Raw genomic sequence first — 18,602 nt, 5'->3', positions numbered from 1 at the left:
TGCATGTCCCTCATCCCTCACCTTTCTGGGGTTAAGAGCTCGCTGCTCTCCTGATGTTTCACTCGTGGGGGTGCCGGCCTCGCGCTGCCAGGACGGGGAATCCGTCTGCAAGAACAGTGGGAACGGGAAAAATCACCTTCACAAGGGACACAGTGTGGCATTCACAATCTCTGGAAAATCCTTTCGCCCAGGATTGTTCTCCTGGGAAGCTGAGAAGCCTCAGAGAAAAGGAAAACAATTCTCCTCTCCTTTGCTTCTCCTGTGCTGTGCTCATGTGGAATGTGTTTGGAGATTGTTTACCCACAGGTGATTGTTCCATTGGATTCTGCTGGGAGTTGTTTTGGCTCTTTGGCCAATCAGGGTTGAGACTCTGGAAAGAGTCAGGAGTTTTCATTATTATCTTTTTAGCAGAGACTCTGGAAGAGTCAAGACTCTGGAAAGAGTCACAAGTTTTCATTATCTTTTAGCATTCTGTAAGTGTCCTTTCTGTATTCTTTAGTATAGCATAGCATTCTTTAATATAATATAGTATTATAATGTAATAAATTAGCCTTCTGAGAACATGGAATCAGATTCATCATTCCTGCCTGCCACAGGGGTGCCTGCAAATACAACAACACAGCAACACAAGCCTTTGCTGAGCAAAAACAAAAAAAAACCCTCAAACATTCAAATTGAAAAGCAAGTTCACCTTATCCATAACGCCATCCTTATGGAATGCACTAAGGAAATGCAAAGTTCTCCTCAAAAACTGTACTAAAAATTTTACTCCAAAATTTTACTGAAGATTTTACCCCATGGAGCAGTTTCTGGGTTGAGAAGGGAAGAAAGGATGGAAACACACCTTTGGGCAGGCCGAGGTGGGACATCAAGAAGTGCTTCACCATTTTCAGGCTTCTCAGGAGCTGCGTTCTCCGCTTCTCTTTCTATTAAACAAAACACCATAAAAGTGGGGCTTAGCTGGGCCAGGAAAACCTCAGTTATTTATGAGAGTATTTGGAATCTTAGCACTGCACTGAAAAAAAAAAAACACTTAAATTTCTTCATTTTTGTAAGTATCTTAATATTGTGTAATTCCCTCCTCTGTGAAAATGACATCATCTCACTCAATGCTTTTGTTTCCCTTAACCTCTTATCTTCCCCTACTGGGATTCTTGGTTGAGATGGTGGCTACTCCTTGAGTAAAGCCTACTCAAAGCATCTAAACTCAGCCCAATTATTTTTAAAAATTCTATAATCCAGCACAAAAAGAGAAAAAAGCATTAGAGAATGTTCTTAATGCTTCTTAAAAAGCACATTTCTCCTGTTAAAAGTTTTCAACTATGTTTGATGCTACTCTTTTGTCACTGGAATGTTACTGAGTCTCTGGCAAATTAATCTGTAAATAACAAACAGACTGATTTTTTTTAGAAAAGTTCTACTTATTCTGCAATCTGATCAAGTTAGGTATGAAGCACACAACAGGAATTACATCCAGAACCTGAGAACTACTCCCAGGGCCAGGAAAATTGGGATACAGAGCCTTGTTGCTCTGCAACAAAATATAACTGAAACAGACAGAAATAATGCTCTAAAAGATCCAGGAAAATCAGTTTACTTCAGCTAATAAACAATGTTTTATAATCCTGGGCTCATGGAGTGGCTTGGATTTGGATCTTAAAGGTCCTGAACCTAAAAAATGAGGGGTTTACAGTGCCTTGGTGAATAAAACTGAAAAACAAGATCAGTCAATAAAATAAAGGTTGAGCTCAATAGTAAAGGTTGGACTTGATGATTTTGGAGATCTTTTCCAACCTTCATTATTCTTCTGATCCTGAATATTTGGTTCTTAAACCACTAGGGGATCCAATCCAAATCCATAATGAACCTGGGGGTACTCCTCTTACATCCATCCCAATTATACCATAAATTTCTTTTCCACCCCAGATGCATTCCAAAGGACAAGACAGCTCCAAGAGATGAAAAGGAATTTGCATGGAAGTTCTTCCAGCTGGGGAAGGTCACACAAATGTCTTGGCCATCCATTCATATTTCATTAGGCTGCCACAGCCACAAGGCCCTGGAGGCCAAAGGTGGGCTGGGAACACCTCCCACATCCATGGGATCCATCTTCCCAACCAGCTCAAGCATCTGCAGCTGGAGAGAAAAAAAATGCATCTTTTTGCTGCAATTTCAGCTCCTCCTCCTGCACTTTGCTTCCATGGCTCTGTGTGTGTTGTGGCTGGATCCACATCCATGCCTTGGGAGCAATATCCAGCTTGGGGGGGAAACGGAGGAGTAAGAAAGAATGCAGGGATGGAATTTTCCTCTGGAATCCTGTAAAATGCAAATGCTGAGACTCCCAAATAGTTTCACAAAAAGGCAACGTGCAAAGATTCCCTTCTTACAGAGAACAAGTCACCAAGGGATTTAGGTGCAGCATTTGCCTCTTGGAAAACAGAAGAATAGGAAAAAGGAAAATAAAAGTAATTGCTTTATCAGGGGATGGACATTTTTCAAGGCAGAGTATGACTCAGATGTCATTAAAACACACAGCAGCACTTGGATTAAATGTAAATCACCCTCCTTACATCATTTAGCTGCATGGATTTGACCCAAACACTCCAGCTGGGCTTTCCATGGCAGCCACCCTTTAACTTTCCCTACCTTTCTGTTTTTCTGCAAGGCCTGGTTCATTTTTCTCCTGCAGCTCAGCAGCACCATCCTCTGAAATCCCATCTGCCACACTCCTCGTGTCCACAGCTCCTGTAAGAAAACAGTTTATAGTCAAATGAAACCCAAGAGCCAATAAAAATTCAAAATAAAAAGCCATGCTAAATACCTGCTAGGACTTCTTTAAGGGCTACCCTAGTTTAATAAACCCTCTTCAGTGTCAATAAATCACATTCAAGGTGCACAAAGACTTTTTAATGAGTGCTGACTGAACTCCTGAAAGCTGAAATATTCAGTATAAACCTCTACAATTTATCTGCCCACGGAGAAGAGACATTTCCTCCTGTTGTACATTGATTTATTTCCAATTAATAGAAGATAAAATAGAAAGCTCTGATCATCATCACCAGTGTGCAACGTGCATCAGCACAGCTCCAGAAAGTTTTCCAACCCTCTGGATTATTCACCTATGGCAAGCTCACTGTGTCAGAAAAGAAAGAGGGGTAATGCCCCAAAATATTCCTGGCTCTGATGAACTACAATTTGAATGCTGCATTAGGAAAAGAGGAGTGTTTTAAAATACTCACCCAAAAGTCATTCCCTGTATTAAACTTATCAGGAAAACTGGATTCTGGTGTTAGAGGGACAATCCCATAAATATGGGGTGTCTGGTCCTTACAGTTTAGTGCCATATTAAACAAATATTGAAATTTTGGGAAATAAGTTATAGGATCAGCTAAGGATCACTAAGTAGTAAAATAAGGCTGCAGTTTTAATGGAATCCAGACAGGGGTTTTTCAGCTGCCAAATTACTCAGACTTCACAGCACAGGAGATGTGACATAAAAATTTCAATTTTCTAGCACCAACTTGAATGAGGCTCCTAAATTAACACACATATGGGGGGGGGGGGGGGGTTTGCAATGTATTTAAGGTGCCCAAACAAGGCTATTCATTATCCTGAAAGCAGGACTGATATAACTCCAGTATTTTACCTCAGACACATGGAAACCTAAAACAGAAATCCAAAAAAAAAAAAAAAAAGTGAGAACTTGGGAAGACATCCAGCAACACATGATCTCTTTATATAAATTATTAATAATGAGATTGGAAAATTAAGTGCATGAAGATTTTCATGCACCAATTTTTAACCAGAACTGGCTGTTATAACAGGCATCAATTCACAGGTGTCACTGAATTTTCTGAACAGAGACATTAAAGTGATTTATTATTTTATTCTTCTTTAGGATTCAAACACCAGGGGCACAATCACTGAAATAAGAGGAGGGGGAAAGGCACTGAAATACAAACAGAAATTGCAGTTCCACTGATGCTCTGTCTGAGCTCTGGGTACAAGCCACTTTTATGCCTTATCCAGGAGGTTCTCCAGGCTCTTCCTCTTGCCTTCCTACACAAAGGGATAGCAGTGCTAAGCTAAGATTCCTTTCCTCCTGATGAGCAATTATTTGGGATAGTCTGAAGATAATCCACTTTCCAGTCAGAGTGTAAACACAATATTTAAAGGCTGAACTACAAAAGTTGGTGACACAATGTTGAAGCCCACCAGAACCTAGGCTAGTTCTGAACCCTCTAGCAGCCACTAGAGGAGTGGGGAACAGCTGGGGATTGGGGTGTGCCCACAGCTGAACCTGAAGAGCTGCAAGCTCTGCAGTGCACACTGCTACAAGGTGACTCTTGCTTGAGCAGGCAAAGGAGGAGGCTCTTTGTCTTGAGGTTCCACAGGGAAAGTTTACTCCAGGTGAAGGGGGTAAGGCAGAAAAGCCCCAAACACCTCAGTGCAAGAGTTTAAATACAGCTACAAACCAGGCTGTGGATACAGAAAACCAACCAATAGGAGGATTTCAAGGGTGGAGCAAGGGGATTAACACTGTGGGACCAATCAGGATAGGGGAAGGAGAGGGAAAAGACACATGGGCCAATGGGGCATCATGGATTAGGGGATTTGCAAGTGGGTGTTTCAATCAGGGGTTGGCCCAGGGGTGAGTGGCAGGGAACATTCAGGAAAAAGGGCAGGGTTGCCTTGACAGGCTGGGAAAGAGAGGCAGGATCACCTTGAGAGGCAGGGAAAGAGGGGCAGGATCACCTTGACAGACAGGGAAAGAGGGGCAGGATCACCTTGAGAGGCAGGGAAAGAGGGGCAGAGTCACCTTGAGAGGCAGGGAAAGAGGGGCAGAGTCACCTTGAGAGGCAGGGAAAGAGGGGCAGGGTCACCTTGAGAGTCAGGGAAAGAGGGGCAGAGTCACCTTGAGAGGGGCAGGATCACCTTGAGAGGCAGGGAAAGAGGGGCAGAATCACCTTGAGAGGGGCAGGGTCACCTTGAGAGGCAGGGAAAGAGGGGCAGAATCACCTTGAGAGGGGCAGGGTCACCTTGAGAGGCAGGGAAAGAGGGGCAGAATCACCTTGAGAGGGGCAGGATCACCTTGAGAGGCAGGGAAAGAGGGGCAGGGTCACCTTGATAGGCAGGGAAAGAGGGGCAGAGTCACCTTGAGAGGCAGGGAAAGAGGGGCAGAGTCACCTTGAGAGGCAGGGAAGGAGGGGCAGAGTCACTTTGAGAGGCAGGGAAGGAGGGGCAGAGTCACTTTGAGAGGCAGGGAATGGACTAAAACAAAGGGAGGGGAAAAGCTTGAGGGACAGCTTTAAGGGAAGGTACAACTTAGGGGAAAAATCAACTTGGGGAAAATGTGGGGGGATAACAGAATGAATCATTTAACAATAACTTAATGAAATAAACAGGAAGGACAGCATCATAATTGCAAGGAAGCACCTCCACAGAGAAATAATTGATTTGGAAAGCCTGGACCAACTGTCTACGAAACCAAATTAAAACCATTGCAACCTTCACTTTGCTCTGCTGTAAACGTTTAACAAATGTTACATGTCAGAAATAGCTGCAGACAAGTCCAAAAGCTCGTTTAGAGAATAATTACACAGAAATTACCAAAAGCAGGCTGAATTTCTGTCTGCAACTGTGCACAGGGAAATGAGAGAAAACTGAACTGAATCTCAGTTCCTATATCCCAAATCCAGGCAGGAGAATTGCCTCTTGGATTCACAAATGCAGGCTGGGAGTACAAACCAAACCCTGGCAATAATAAACAGGGATATTTCAGTATTTCTGCTATTCCTACTCAATAACCCTGCAGCATATCTGATAGAAATAGCAATATCCTCCCTGTGGTTACCTTCTCCTCCAGGCTTGGAGGGATGCCTTGATGCTTTTACTGAAGGCTGCTTTGATATCCTTGCAGGAGCTTCATTCTGGAAAAAAACAAAACAAAACAATAAAAGACCAGAAATTTATATAACAGTAGATCTAAATATTATATCATTATACCTGAAATTTACTTCCTTGTGTTGCTTTTCTAAGTATTATACAGAGCAAATATTGACCCCAGAATTGATCCACACATTTATGTTGAGTTTATTTCCCTCAAAGCCTGTGGATATTTTTTCCTGGATGATAAATTGCAGCTGTTTTCTTTCACATGAACTTATTTGATGGAAGAACAACTTCCAAATGGGAACTAAGAGTATCCAACCTTGTGGAATGAAAAGGTCATAAAAAGGAAGATGATTCCTACAATCACCTCTGTGTTACAGCTGCATCAGATACACAGCTCCTCTTTGACCTGCTGCAAAATCTTTTAGAATTCATTCCAAAAGAGAAGCAAGGATTTCAAAAATTGTGCTACCAGGTTTGCCCAGTCCATTACTTAAATGGCAACTTCCCTGGATAAAAATCCTGCCTAATATCCCAAATCCTGAAATAAGTTTAGCGCCTCCCAGGATCTCCTTCTTTATGTGCTTTTTTTTCCAGTTTTCATCCAAGATTTTTTGTCAGACCTGCTGATCATCATTAAGGTTGGAAAAAACCTCCATTGATAACCTGAGAATCACAAATTCTGCCTTTTTTTGCCATCAAAGAATAGTTTGAGTAGAAGGGACCTTAAAGCTCATCCCCTTCCACCCCCTGGCCTGGGCAGGGAATCCTTCCACCAGAAGTGTTTTTCCTCTTTACAAATTCTGGCATGTTCTAAGGAAAACCAGACAGAATTCCAATCTTGAAGTGGTTCATCTTAATTTGAATTCTCCATAATAACATCCACAAGACCAACACTATGGGAGGAGGGAAAAGAAAGCTCTTATCCCATCAGGAGCACATCTGGCACAGTGCAGCCCCAGCAGCTCTCTGGGTGAGGTCATTATTAGCACAGGTGGGGAGGGGGCTGCCAATAGGTGCTGAGGCTGCTGCAAGAGGGGATTTGGTCATTTATTTATGTGGCTACAAACAGAATTTTTGTGGAGCCACATGTGCAGCCTGGCAGCAGGTGCAGGGTGAAAGCTGACGTTTACTCACTATGGCAGCACACCAAAACAGAAAGCCCACAATATTTATGATTGGGGGGCTTTCCAAAGGGAGATAAAAGAGGTTATTCCCCTTCAAGACTTTGAAAAGCAGCCACCAGAGCCATTAAAGGGAAATCTTGCACTTCATCTCACACCATGCTGGAAAAACACATTACAGCAGAATCTTTGATGGATGCATGCACGCTTCCCAGTCCTGAGTAATTATGTTTCCACGTGGAGAGGATCCAGAGCCTTCTGCAAACCATCCAGGCTGCTGCTTTGTCCTCATTATTAACCTTTAAAGAGGCTGAATTTCACTTCAAGACAGAAGAAAATGTTTGCTGGTGTTTCAGAGCTCATTCTAAAATAAGCCACTGTGATTCCCCCCTCTAATTCATCAGCTCTACTGATGGTTTTCTAATAATAAATAAGAATTAGGTCTGTGAACAGCAATTTCATTCCATCAACCCTCCACAGTAATTTTCTTCTAATTAAATCCATTGTGCCAGGAGGTATTTTCCCATCTCTACAATAGAAAATGTGCAGGTATCATTTTATGTAAGTAAAACCACATACAAGGAAAGCTCTCCACTTGCTGAGGCCAGTTTGAGTGCTGTGCTGATAAGATTTGTTAGGAAAATATCAATCAATTCTCTTTTCCTCACCTAAAATCTCACAAGATGATGCTCTATTGGTATTAGATCCTGCAAATGAAAACTGCTCAAACACAAAGAAATTAGGAAAGTCTCTGTTTTAAAAGCAGTTTAAAGGATGAATTTCTGGTGTAGTGACACCAAAGAGAGAGGGACATTCCCAGGTCCAGAACAGAAATGTTTTAGCCACGTCCTGCAGATTTCCATGAAGTGATTCTCTCTGCTGTCCTTTTTTTTTTAATTCCACAGTTTCATTACATAACCTAATGAAGTTCCAAGAGGAACAGAAGTTCATTAGGCAGGACTCAGAGGCTGCTTTCAGTGACCACTTCCAGAGCAATAGGGTTTTCAGGACAAATGCAAACCCATTCTGCAGGTGGCCAGAAATGACAGGATATTACAGAAAGCTTTAGCCAAGAGCTCCAGCTGCCTTGGGAAACATGGAAGAGACTTTTCCAAGGTGTTTGGCCTCAGGGGAAAATGATTTACCTGTTCTGCAGCCACTTCCAGCACCAGATGCTCTGTGACCTCCCCCACCTCCTATCAAGTCTAAACAATAATGATCTTCATTATTTATAAGGTCCAAAAGGCCATTTTAAATCTGATTTTTCCCTGAGATGGACTGAGAGTGAACAGAACACGACTCAACCCTGATCCCAAACTGCAGGATGCAAGAGCCAGCCTTGAGGCAGCTTCTGATTGCCATGTGGTAGCCAAATGTCTCTTAATTCCTACTTATCCCTGCTTTCTTCTAGCTCCAGAAAATTATGGATATCCATGTGATGACTACTGCACACTGGGTAACACAAAGAGTTTCTTTAGCAACAGAAAAATTACATTTAAATTATAAAAATAAGTCAGCTTTAAGTAGATTTGAAAGCTGGCATCAATAATTAGCAGCAAGAAAAACTGAGATTTGCATAAATAGAGAAAATCTCATTCAGCAAAGTCAGGGACTAAACTTTAGGTGGCAGCTTAGCTGTACATGGAGAATACTAAAAAAAAAAAAAAAATCTAAATGGATCTGTTCTCTGAAGTAAATGTAGTAAAAAGGTAAAGAGATTAATCCTGAGGGGAAAAAACAGTGGCTGACTGGTGGGTACTGCCTCAAACTGTTTCACTTCTATTATAATAAATAGATATATTCTGTAACTATCTATAGAAAAAGATAAAAAGCTAAAGAGAGATGCTGAAGATTTGTTAATTCTGCAGCAGAGACCACAAAATAAGATTCATAATCCTTCATGTGCACAGAAAGTTGTTTGCCTTCTTTTGAATCCATTTATTTTCTCTGCCACGTGACTCAGGTGGAACCACAATTGGGGTAAATCCCTGGAAATAAGGGCTGGGAAACTCCTGGGAGGACCAGAAGATCAACCCCAGTCCATGAGATGCAATTTCCAATGATTTCCTGCTAGAGTTTCCTCTAAATCACTTTGTGCAGCTATCTCAGCTCCCAAAATTCACTGGGCACGTTTTTCTGTCACCTTTCCCTTCCCCAGGTTTAAAATGGTGACATTTGCCATGCTCTGCTCTCAGGTTTGTGTTTTCAGCATCTCAGAAAACGAGCAGGCTCCCCTGTTACGCAGGCAGGCAGAGGCAGGAATGTCCTCTGGATCTCAGGTAATAATTCCAAAGCCTTGGAATCCCTCCCAAAAGCACTTAGGAGGGGAAATGAAACTTTACTGCCCCACTGCATTATTGTGGTGCCCAAGAGCACGATGAGAGCTTGGGATGAGGCTCAGAATTTCCATTAGAGACCCAATTTGCAGGAAGTTTGACTTGGCCATGAATATTTGCTGGAGGCTAAAAAAAAAAAAAAACCAAAAAACTCTTTTATAAGCTCTCCCTCCCAGTGCCAATAACTTGAAGAGTTTGGTTGGACTGGAGTCAAGGAAGAGCCATAAATTTGTCATCTCATGGGGGAAGACACAATAATGACAGTGGGCCCAGAGACTCCTGCTAGAGTTGGGATCCTGCCTGGTTTTTCCTCAGCCTGTGCTGCTTTAGGTTCATTTACTGAAGTCTCCCCCTTTAACATTTGGCCACGTGGCTCCATAATTCCCCAAATTGCCTCAGGTCATCAGGAAGCAGCAGATGGAGGCACAAGTGGTGACACAAGCAGCAGCTCCTGTGCAGAGGCATTGAGCTGCTCCTCCAGCTGCAAAAACCATGGACCCTCAAACAACACTGGACTCCTTTTCTTTCCAAAACAGTAACTTCTGCTAAAATTCAAGAACAAATACAAAAACCCTATCAGCTTCCCAGGAAAGATTCTGAGGAATGAAGAAAACTCATGGCAGGGAGTTGGAAGAGATGAGCTCTAAGGTTCTTCCCACCCCAACCAGTCTGTGATCCTAAGAAGTGTCCAAAATATGAATACACAGAAATAAAATCTGCAAAATAAAATAAACTGAGTAGACTTTTTTTTTTGTCCAAGCTCAGAGAAATTTTTAATAAATAAACAACCAAAAATCCCAGGGAAGCCTCTATTTCATGTATTTCCCAGCCCTAAAACTTGCCATTTACCTACCTTTCAACCCTGCATTGTTTTTGAGCAGATTCCCAAATCAAAATGCAACAGTTTGGTTATTCCTACCTCCTCCACTACTAACCTCAGTGTCTGGCTGGCACTTGCTGTCTTTAGTTGGCCTCTGTGGTTTTCTATGCAAGGGTTCTTCAGAATCGGAGGGCTGGAAAGAAATTAACTGGTTTAGATTCAGGAGAAGCATTTTGGTGCCCATCAGTCCTGAATTTCTACCAAGAGAACAGAAAGGCAGGATAGGAAATATTTAGAGGAAATAGAAGAGTAACAAAAAGAAAGGCAAATGAAGAGGTGGCTCTCAGGGCAGTTTAGGGCCTATAATCCTTAGAATATCCAGGAATCCTAAACTGGTTTGGGTTGGAAGGGATCTTAAAGACCATTCAGTCCCAACTCTGAGAAGGCCTCCAGAAACCTGCAGGGAGCCAACAAGAAAGATGGAGAAGGACTTGGATAAAGGCCTGGAGTGACAGGACACAGGGAATGGCTCCCACTGCCAGAGGGCAGGGATGGATGAGATATTGGGAATTAGGAATTGTTCCCTGGGAGGGTGGGTAGGCCCTGGCACAGGGTGCCCAGATCTGGCAGCTGTGGCTGCCCCTGGATCCCTGGCAGTGCCCAAGGCCAGGCTGGACACTGGGGCTGGGAGCAGCCTGGGACAGTGGAAGGTGTCCCTGCCATAGCAGGGGTTTGGAACAAGGTCCCTTCCTGCTGGATGAGCAGGAACACAAACATGGAAGGCCTGGGCAAAGTTCTTCCCCAAAATAACACTTCAATTACCTTTTTCTCTGCTTTCTCCTTCCCATGTTCCCTGAGATGTTCCCCATCTTTTCCTCTGTCCCGATCTCTTCTTCTCTCTCTGTCTTTCTCTCCTTCTCTGTCCCTGGCCTTGTCTTTGTCTCTTCCTTTCAGCCTGTCCTTTTCTCTTCCTCCTTCATGTCTTTTCTCTCTTTCCTGTCCTTTATCATGCCTGAGGTCCTCTCCTCGCTCTGGGTCTCCTTTTCCTTTGTTTTTTTCCGTTTCTCTTCCTTGCTTGGTCATTCTGCTTTTGCCTCCTTCCCTCTCTTGTTTTTCTCCTTCCTTTGAGGTGTCTCTTTCAGGTTCTTTGTGCCTCTCTTCATTATTCTTCTGTTTATCCCTCTCCTTTTCTCTTTCTCTGCTCTCTTTCAAATCTCCTTTGGGTTTTCTGTCTCTGCTGGGGCTTCTGTCTTTAATTTCAGTGTCTCTCCTGCTCTAAAAAGAAAGCAAATACTAAAAATTAAATTCCAACACATGGCAACTCAATCACACAGTGACTCTACAAATACAAAAATGTTAAAAATACCCCAAACAAACAAATCATGGTACCCCACTATCCCCCAAAAATGCAACTGCTACCTCTTTATCCTTATGGCTTTTTTGTTCTTCTGCTTTGGGCTCTCTGCTTTCTTTATGTCGAGGTTTAGAGTGTGGAGGTTTCCCTTTAGCATCAGCTTTTTCCCCAGCCAAGACCCTTTTCACAGCAGCATCACTTGACAGCTGCAAGGAACAGAAAAACACCACTGAAATGAGTAAATTGTTTCATTAAATAATTAATGTACTAATTATTATTTTAAGAATGTAACAATTCAGTGCAAAAACATAATAATTCCGTGAAAGAATGCAATATTCTGTGTAAGAACAGCTCCTGCAGTTGTTTTTAAACAGTTATCAAATTTCTCCATTATTGTACTTCCATAATCAAAGAAAAGCACAGTGGAAAAATGACTTTCATTCATTTTTCAAATCTCTCTCACAACTGAGAGATTTGACTGAAAGAAGGCAAAGCCAAAGGTGAGCAACTGCTTGTACAAGTAATGCATCTGTATCCCAAAATTTTAAAGGTTCTGGAGCTTCATTTTATGCTTCAAATCTAATAAATATTATTAGAAGACAAACAAATAAAGTGAACAACAGTGAATAATAAACCCCTTAATATTCAGAATGCATTTGTGTGGGAAGCTGGCTCAAATCTTGCTAAAGATCATGAACTCTCTACCTGCTGTTCCTGAGGGGTGACAAAATGTTTCTGCTGTGCAATTAATGCCAGCAGAGGAGTAATTAAGGCACAGAATCATTTGGGTTGGACAAGACCTCCAAGGTCACAGAGTCCAAACTGTGACTGATGCCCAGAGACCTGAGTGCCACTTCCAAATGTTCCTTGGACACCTCCTGGAATGGGGACTCCAACCTTCCCTGGGCAGCCCCTCCAAGCCCTGAGCACCCTTTCCATGGGGAAATTCCTGCTGGTGTCCACCCTGAGCCTGCCCTGGCCCAGCCTGAGGCTGTTCCTCTCCTCCTGTCCCTGTTTGCATGAAATCCGTGTAATTCTGTCCTACCTTGTTCAAGCAGCACTTCCCAATGGCCTGCAGGAATTCATTGGTTTTCTCAGGCTCGTGTCCAGCCACAACTCGTGCTGGTTTCACTGACAGTGGCTCTCCTGTCACCATCACAACAGCATCGATGGCCTTCTGAAGGAAGTTGATTTTGGAGTCCTTATCCTGGTAAAAGAGCAATTAAGAGAAACTTTTATCTCCACAGTTATTATCATGATTGTTTTAGCTTCACAATGATACTTGACAAATAACCTGTCCCAACTGCCCTTCAATAAAGATGATGTCTTCCAGTGGTTACATAAAATCAGAAGTAAAAAAAATAAAGGACCAAATAAACAAAGTAAAGCCAAGTGAAATTTCACAGAAGTCCTTACAGTTAAGGAATCCTCATGATTTCAGTCTTCCTTACAGCTCTCTCCTATTGATTGGTCAGATAAAAATTATTCTCCTGATCTTATACAACTCCAAGAGAGATCACAGTAAGGAGGCAGCTGACTCTTCCTCCTGACCAGTTTTGGGAAGAGGAACTCAAGGTTTTGAGACATTTTTCCCCACAGTCCAGGATTTTGATCTCCTCTGCCTGAGCTCTGGAAAACCCCATGGACTCTTGAAAGAAATGTGTGAAAGAAATTCTCAGAGAGGTAGCAGCACACAGATGCAGCAAAGACCTGCTCAGGAGCTGCTGGGAAATCTGCTTTTTGGGCCAACAAGGACACTATCAAAAAAAACCCAACAAGTCAGTTATAAATTACTTAATTGTAGTTATCCTGACAGCAGTAGGAGCAGTCACAGCAACAAACACATGCATTAATCAGTGACCAAAACGTGCAAGAACTGGCTGGAGGGATGAGAAGTCAGAGCTCACACTTCAGTTGCTATGTTAAACAAACACCATGGGATCAGCTGCCTAAGTGGCAACACACAAAAACTGCTTTGTTTGCCAGGAATCAGCAACCAAAGCTCCCAAATCAGGCTCAGAGTTGGGGAACTTGGCATCAGCTCAGCCAAGAATCACAGGAAAGCAGCAAACAGAGAGAGTAAAGTCACCCTTGGACTTAAGAAAAGGAGTTTTCAGTAATAGTATTAACCTCCTCTTTCAGTAATCAGCCAGTTTTATACTGGAATAAAGCTCCTGTGGAATGCATATCCTAGACAGGTGAGTCCTGGGATATTTAACACAGATATTTAATGTATATATCTATATACCATATATATGTGTTTGTACATACACACAAATAGAGAGAGCAGTAAGTTTAGGGCCATGGATTCTCTTGAGATTCCACAAAAGTCTTTAAAACCAAAAATTTGCACACAAATTTATAGGTGTTCCCCCCATGGAAAGTACAATATAACCCACTGGTGGGAACTTTAACAACTTCTTCATAAAAATAATAACAGCTCCTTGGTGCTGAACACAGAGAAGACCAGAAGAACCTTGTGGCAAGTTGCAAAAACCCCTGAAAGCTAAATAAATAAAGAAGTCTTATGCCCACCTTGACATTATCTGACTTCAACTCGAAATCTGTGTAAAGTCCTCTCAGAAAACCTGTCACTCTGATCACCTAAAAAACAGAAGAAAAGGGGTAAGTCAAGAACATTTAAAGCTCAATAAACCTTGTGGGGCAGCAGGAAATGTGTTCTTCATGGAAAGGGTGCTCAGGCATTGGAGTGCCCGGGGAAGGCCTGGAAGTGGCACTCAGTGACACGGTGGGCATCGGGCACAGGCTGTGCTCAGACATCCCGGAGGGCTTTTCCAACCTCAGCTATTCCGGCATTCTCTGGTATTTCGCTATCCCAGGCTGCTCCAAGCCCCGGTGTCCAACATGGGACACTTCCAGGGGCAGCCACAGCTTCTCCGGGCACCCTGTGCCAGGGTCTGCCCACCCTCACAGGGAACAATTCCTTCCCAAAACCCCACCCAACCCTTTTCTACCGCTTCAGGTGCCTCTCCCATCCCAAATCCCCCAAACTCACCCCAAAACCCCGTGACTTCCCACCCCAAACCCCCGTGATTTACGCAGCGCTCCGGGCACGCCCCACACGCCGGGGGAGGCCCGCGGTGCCGCGGGTGCCTCAGCCCCACACGCCCCCACCTCGCTGATCAGGTCGTGCAGGTAGCGGAAGGGCGGCTTGCTCAGCAGCGCGTCGGTGAGCGGCGGCTTGCGGATCACCTGCCCCAGGGTCTCCCGCGTTTGCCGCGACACCGCCTCGTTCATCGCGGCCGGGCCGGGCCGGGCCGGGCCGGGCCGGGCCTCGAACCGGGATTGCGGCGGGGCCCGCCCGCCCCCGGCCCCGCGGCGCTCCCGGCCCCGCGGCGCTCCCGGCGTGCCCCGCGCGGCGCGCGCGCGGCCCGTTGCTAAGGGGCAGCGCGGCCATAGCAACGGGCCCGCCCCGAGCCGCCCTCAGGGGAGGAAAAGGCCGGGAACTGCCCCAAAAAGCTCGGAAAGAGCCGTAAAAACCCCAGGAACTGCCTCAAAAATCTTGGAAACAGCCCTAAAACCCCCAGGAACTGCCTCAAAACCCTCGGAAATTGCCCTAAAAACCCCAGGAACTGCCCCAAAAACCTCGGAAACAGCCCGAAAAAGCCCAGGAACTGCCTCAAAACCCTCGGAAACTGCCCTAAAAACCCCAGGAACTGCTCTAAAAACCTCAGAAACAGCCCGAAAAAGCCCAGGAACTGCCTCAAAAATCTCGGAAACTGCGCTAAAAACCCCAGGAACTGCCCCAAAAACCTCGGAAAGTGCCCTAAAAACCTCAGGAACTGCCTCAAAACACTCGGAAACAGCCCTAAAAACCCCAGGAACTGCCCCCAAAACCTCAGAAACTGCCCTAAAAACCTGTGAAACAGGCCTAAAAGCCCCAGGAACTGCCCCAAAAAAACCAAGGAACTGCCTCAAAAACCTAGGAAACAGCCCTAAAAACCCCAGGAGCTGACCCAAAAATCTTGGAAACAGCCCTAAAAACCCCAGGAACTGCCCCAAAAACCTAGGAAACAGCCCTGAAAATGCCAGAAACTGCCTCAAAACCTCGGAAACAGCCCTAAAAACCCCGGGAACTGCCTCAAAAACCTCGGAAACTGCCCTAAAAGCCCCAGGAACTGCCTCAAAAATCTGGGAAACAGCCTGAAAAAGCCCAGGAACTGCCCCAAAAAAACCTGGGAACTGCCTCAAAAACCTAGGAAACAGCCCTAAAAACCCCAGGAACTGCCTCAAAAATCTCGGATACTGCCCTAAAAACCCCAGGAACTGCCCCAAAAACCTCGGAAACTGCCCTAAAACCCCAGGAACTGCCTCAAAAACCTAGGAAACTGCCCTAAAAACCCCAGGAACTGCCCCAAAAACCCCAGGAACTGCCTCAAAAACCTGGGAAACTGCCCTAAAAACCCCCAGGAACAGCCTCAAAAACCTTGGAAACAGCCCTAAAATCCCCTGGAACTGTCCTAAATACACTGTACACAGCACCAAGCAGCCAGGAACAGTCCCAAAAATCTGGGAACTGGCCTAAAAACCTGGAAACAGCCCTAAAAACACTATAGACAGCCCCAGACCTATGGAAACTGCCCCACAAACCCGAGAACAGCTCTCAAATCCCTGGAAACAGCCCCAAAACCCCCCAAAAGAGCCCAAAAAACCACAGAAGCAGCATCAAAATCCCAGAAAACAGAGTCAAAAACTATGAAAACAGCCCCAAAACCCCCAAAACAGCCCAAAACCCTCTGGAAACAGCCCAAACCCACTGAAAACAGCCCCCAAATCCCCCATAAACTGCCCCAAAACTCCCGGAAATACCCCCCAAACCCCTGAAAAAAGCCCCAATACCACTGTAAGCAGTCATCAAACCCTTGGAAACAGCCCCAAATGCCTCCTAAACATTCCCAGAAACCCCTGGAAACAGCCCCAAAAAGCACAGAAACAACCCCAAAATTCCTGGAAACAGTCCCCCAAAGCGCCAGAAACAGCCTCAAACTCTTGCAAACAGCCCCAAAATCCCCAGTAACAGGCCAGAAACCCTGGAAACAGCCCCAAAAGCTCCAGAAACAGACCCTAAACTTTTGGAAACAGCCCCCAAAAACCTGGAAATAGCCCCCAAAAACTCAGAAACGGCCCCAGAATCCCTGGAAACAGCCTCATATCCATGCCCCCCACCCCTCAGCTCAACAGGCAGTGAATAAATTTTTTGGGGAGAGATCCAACACAAGAAAAACAGGGACTGTATGGAGCAAATCCAGAGAGCAGAGAGATGCTCCAGGGCTGGAGCCAGGCTGGGGGTGTTGACCTGGAGAAGGCTCCAGGGAGAGCTCAGAGCCCTTTCAGGGCCTAAAGGGCTCCAGGAGAGCTGGAGAGGGACTGGGGACAAGGCATGGAGGGACAGGACACAGGGAATGGCTTCCACTGCCAGAGGGCAGGGATAGATGGGAGATTGGGAATTAGGAATTGTTCCCTGGGAGGTGCTGGCAGAGTTTTTAGAGCAGTTGTGGCTGCCTCTGCATACCTGGCAGTGTCCCAGGCCAGGCTGGATGGGGCTTGGAGCAGCCTGGGATAGTGGAAGATGTCCCTGCCCATGGCAGGGGGTGGCACTGGATCACCCACACCATTCCAACCCACACCCTTCTGTAAAAGAAAAATTAGATTTGGGAATGAAAAGAGCCATTACAAAGCAGATCAAACTGGGCTTAGTGCAGACAAGGAAATTTTTCCAGGAAAAAGGAAGCAGACACTTCCATGCCAAGTGGGTCATTTCACCTGGGCTCCTGCCAGCAGGTGCTTGAGGGAAGTGAATTTTACCTTCCCCCCCAACCCTGTCTGAGGTTGCCAGACAGGCTCTGCCTCCAGGCCCTGGTGATCCTGGGAAGAACAGGAGGTATTGACAGCTTCCACATCCCAGGGCATCAGAACAAGTCTCAGAGGAAGCAAGAACACTGGGAAGAAGCTGCTCTGGGGAAGAGGGATGGGTTTTTTTGGGGTTTGTGTGCTTTGTCTGGGTTTTTCCATTGACTTGAGGAAGCATCTGAGATGCCTGAGGAGGAATCTCAGGGGGGGAGTTTAAATTTGGCCTCATGAGCTCATTTTCCTGCAGAGGCACCCCAAGGAAGCACAGCTCCATTTGACTGAAGAACCAAAACCCAGAGCCAGGCCTTCACCACCCTCACAGGGAAGGATTTCTTCCCAATATCCCATTTAACCCCGCTAAAACTCTTGGAAATGCCATGAACTCTGCACCATGCTTTTCAGGAAGGAGGCCAAGAAAAGTGTAGGAGTCTGGGAGATTTCCCTGTACCTGGAAACATGGAAAGGTCTGAGCAAGATGGGATGAGCCAGGGGAGAGGACAAAGGGGAGAGGACAAAGGGGAGAGGACAAAGGGGAGAGGACAAAGGGGAGAGGACAAAGGGGAGAGGACAAAGGGGAGAGGACAAAGGGGAGAGGACAAAGGGGAGAGGACAAAGCGGAGAGGACAAAGCGGAGAGGACAAAGCGGAGAGGACAAAGCGGAGAGGACAAAGCGGAGAGGACAAAGCGGAGAGGACAAAGCGGAGAGGACAAAGCGGAGAGGACAAAGCGGAGAGGACAAAGCGGAGAGGACAAAGCGGAGAGGACAAAGCGGAGAGGACAAAGCGGAGAGGACAAAGCGGAGAGGACAAAGCGGAGAGGACAAAGCGGAGAGGACAAAGCGGAGAGGACAAAGCGGAGAGGACAAAGCGGAGAGGACAAAGCGGAGAGGACAAAGCGGAGAGGACAAAGCGGAGAGGACAAAGCGGAGAGGACAAAGCGGAGAGGACAAAGCGGAGAGGACAAAGCGGAGAGGACAAAGCGGAGAGGACAAAGCGGAGAGGACAAAGCGGAGAGGACAAAGCGGAGAGGACAAAGCGGAGAGGACAAAGCGGAGAGGACAAAGCGGAGAGGACAAAGCGGAGAGGACAAAGCGGAGAGGACAAAGCGGAGAGGACAAAGCGGAGAGGACAAAGCGGAGAGGACAAAGCGGAGAGGACAAAGCGGAGAGGACAAAGCGGAGAGGACAAAGCGGAGAGGACAAAGCG

The 18,602-nt window shown here is 45.5% G+C and overlaps 1 protein-coding gene across 1 annotated transcript in view; it reads right to left on the bottom strand.

Annotated features, from left to right (window-relative positions):
- Positions 1-14,850, bottom strand: part of TRAF3IP1 (TRAF3 interacting protein 1) — a 29,016-nt gene extending 14,166 nt beyond the window's left edge. Inside the window, exons 1-10 of the mRNA XM_066553603.1 lie at positions 14,662-14,850; positions 14,062-14,130; positions 12,572-12,733; positions 11,592-11,732; positions 10,995-11,447; positions 10,288-10,365; positions 5,855-5,930; positions 2,647-2,745; positions 845-926; positions 22-105 (exon numbers count right to left, since the gene is read on the bottom strand). Of these exons, the coding sequence (XP_066409700.1) occupies positions 22-105; positions 845-926; positions 2,647-2,745; positions 5,855-5,930; positions 10,288-10,365; positions 10,995-11,447; positions 11,592-11,732; positions 12,572-12,733; positions 14,062-14,130; positions 14,662-14,784 (1,367 nt within the window). The 5' untranslated portion in view covers positions 14,785-14,850. The remainder of the gene's footprint in view (positions 1-21; positions 106-844; positions 927-2,646; positions 2,746-5,854; positions 5,931-10,287; positions 10,366-10,994; positions 11,448-11,591; positions 11,733-12,571; positions 12,734-14,061; positions 14,131-14,661) is intronic.
- Between the last annotated feature and the right edge of the window lie 3,752 nt (positions 14,851-18,602).

The sequence above is a fragment of the Molothrus aeneus genome, chromosome 7 (assembly GCF_037042795.1).
Source record: "Molothrus aeneus isolate 106 chromosome 7, BPBGC_Maene_1.0, whole genome shotgun sequence".
NCBI lineage: Eukaryota > Metazoa > Chordata > Aves > Passeriformes > Icteridae > Molothrus > Molothrus aeneus.
Note: the sequence above shows the minus strand (reverse complement) of the source record. Positions and strands in the feature narration are given on the sequence as shown.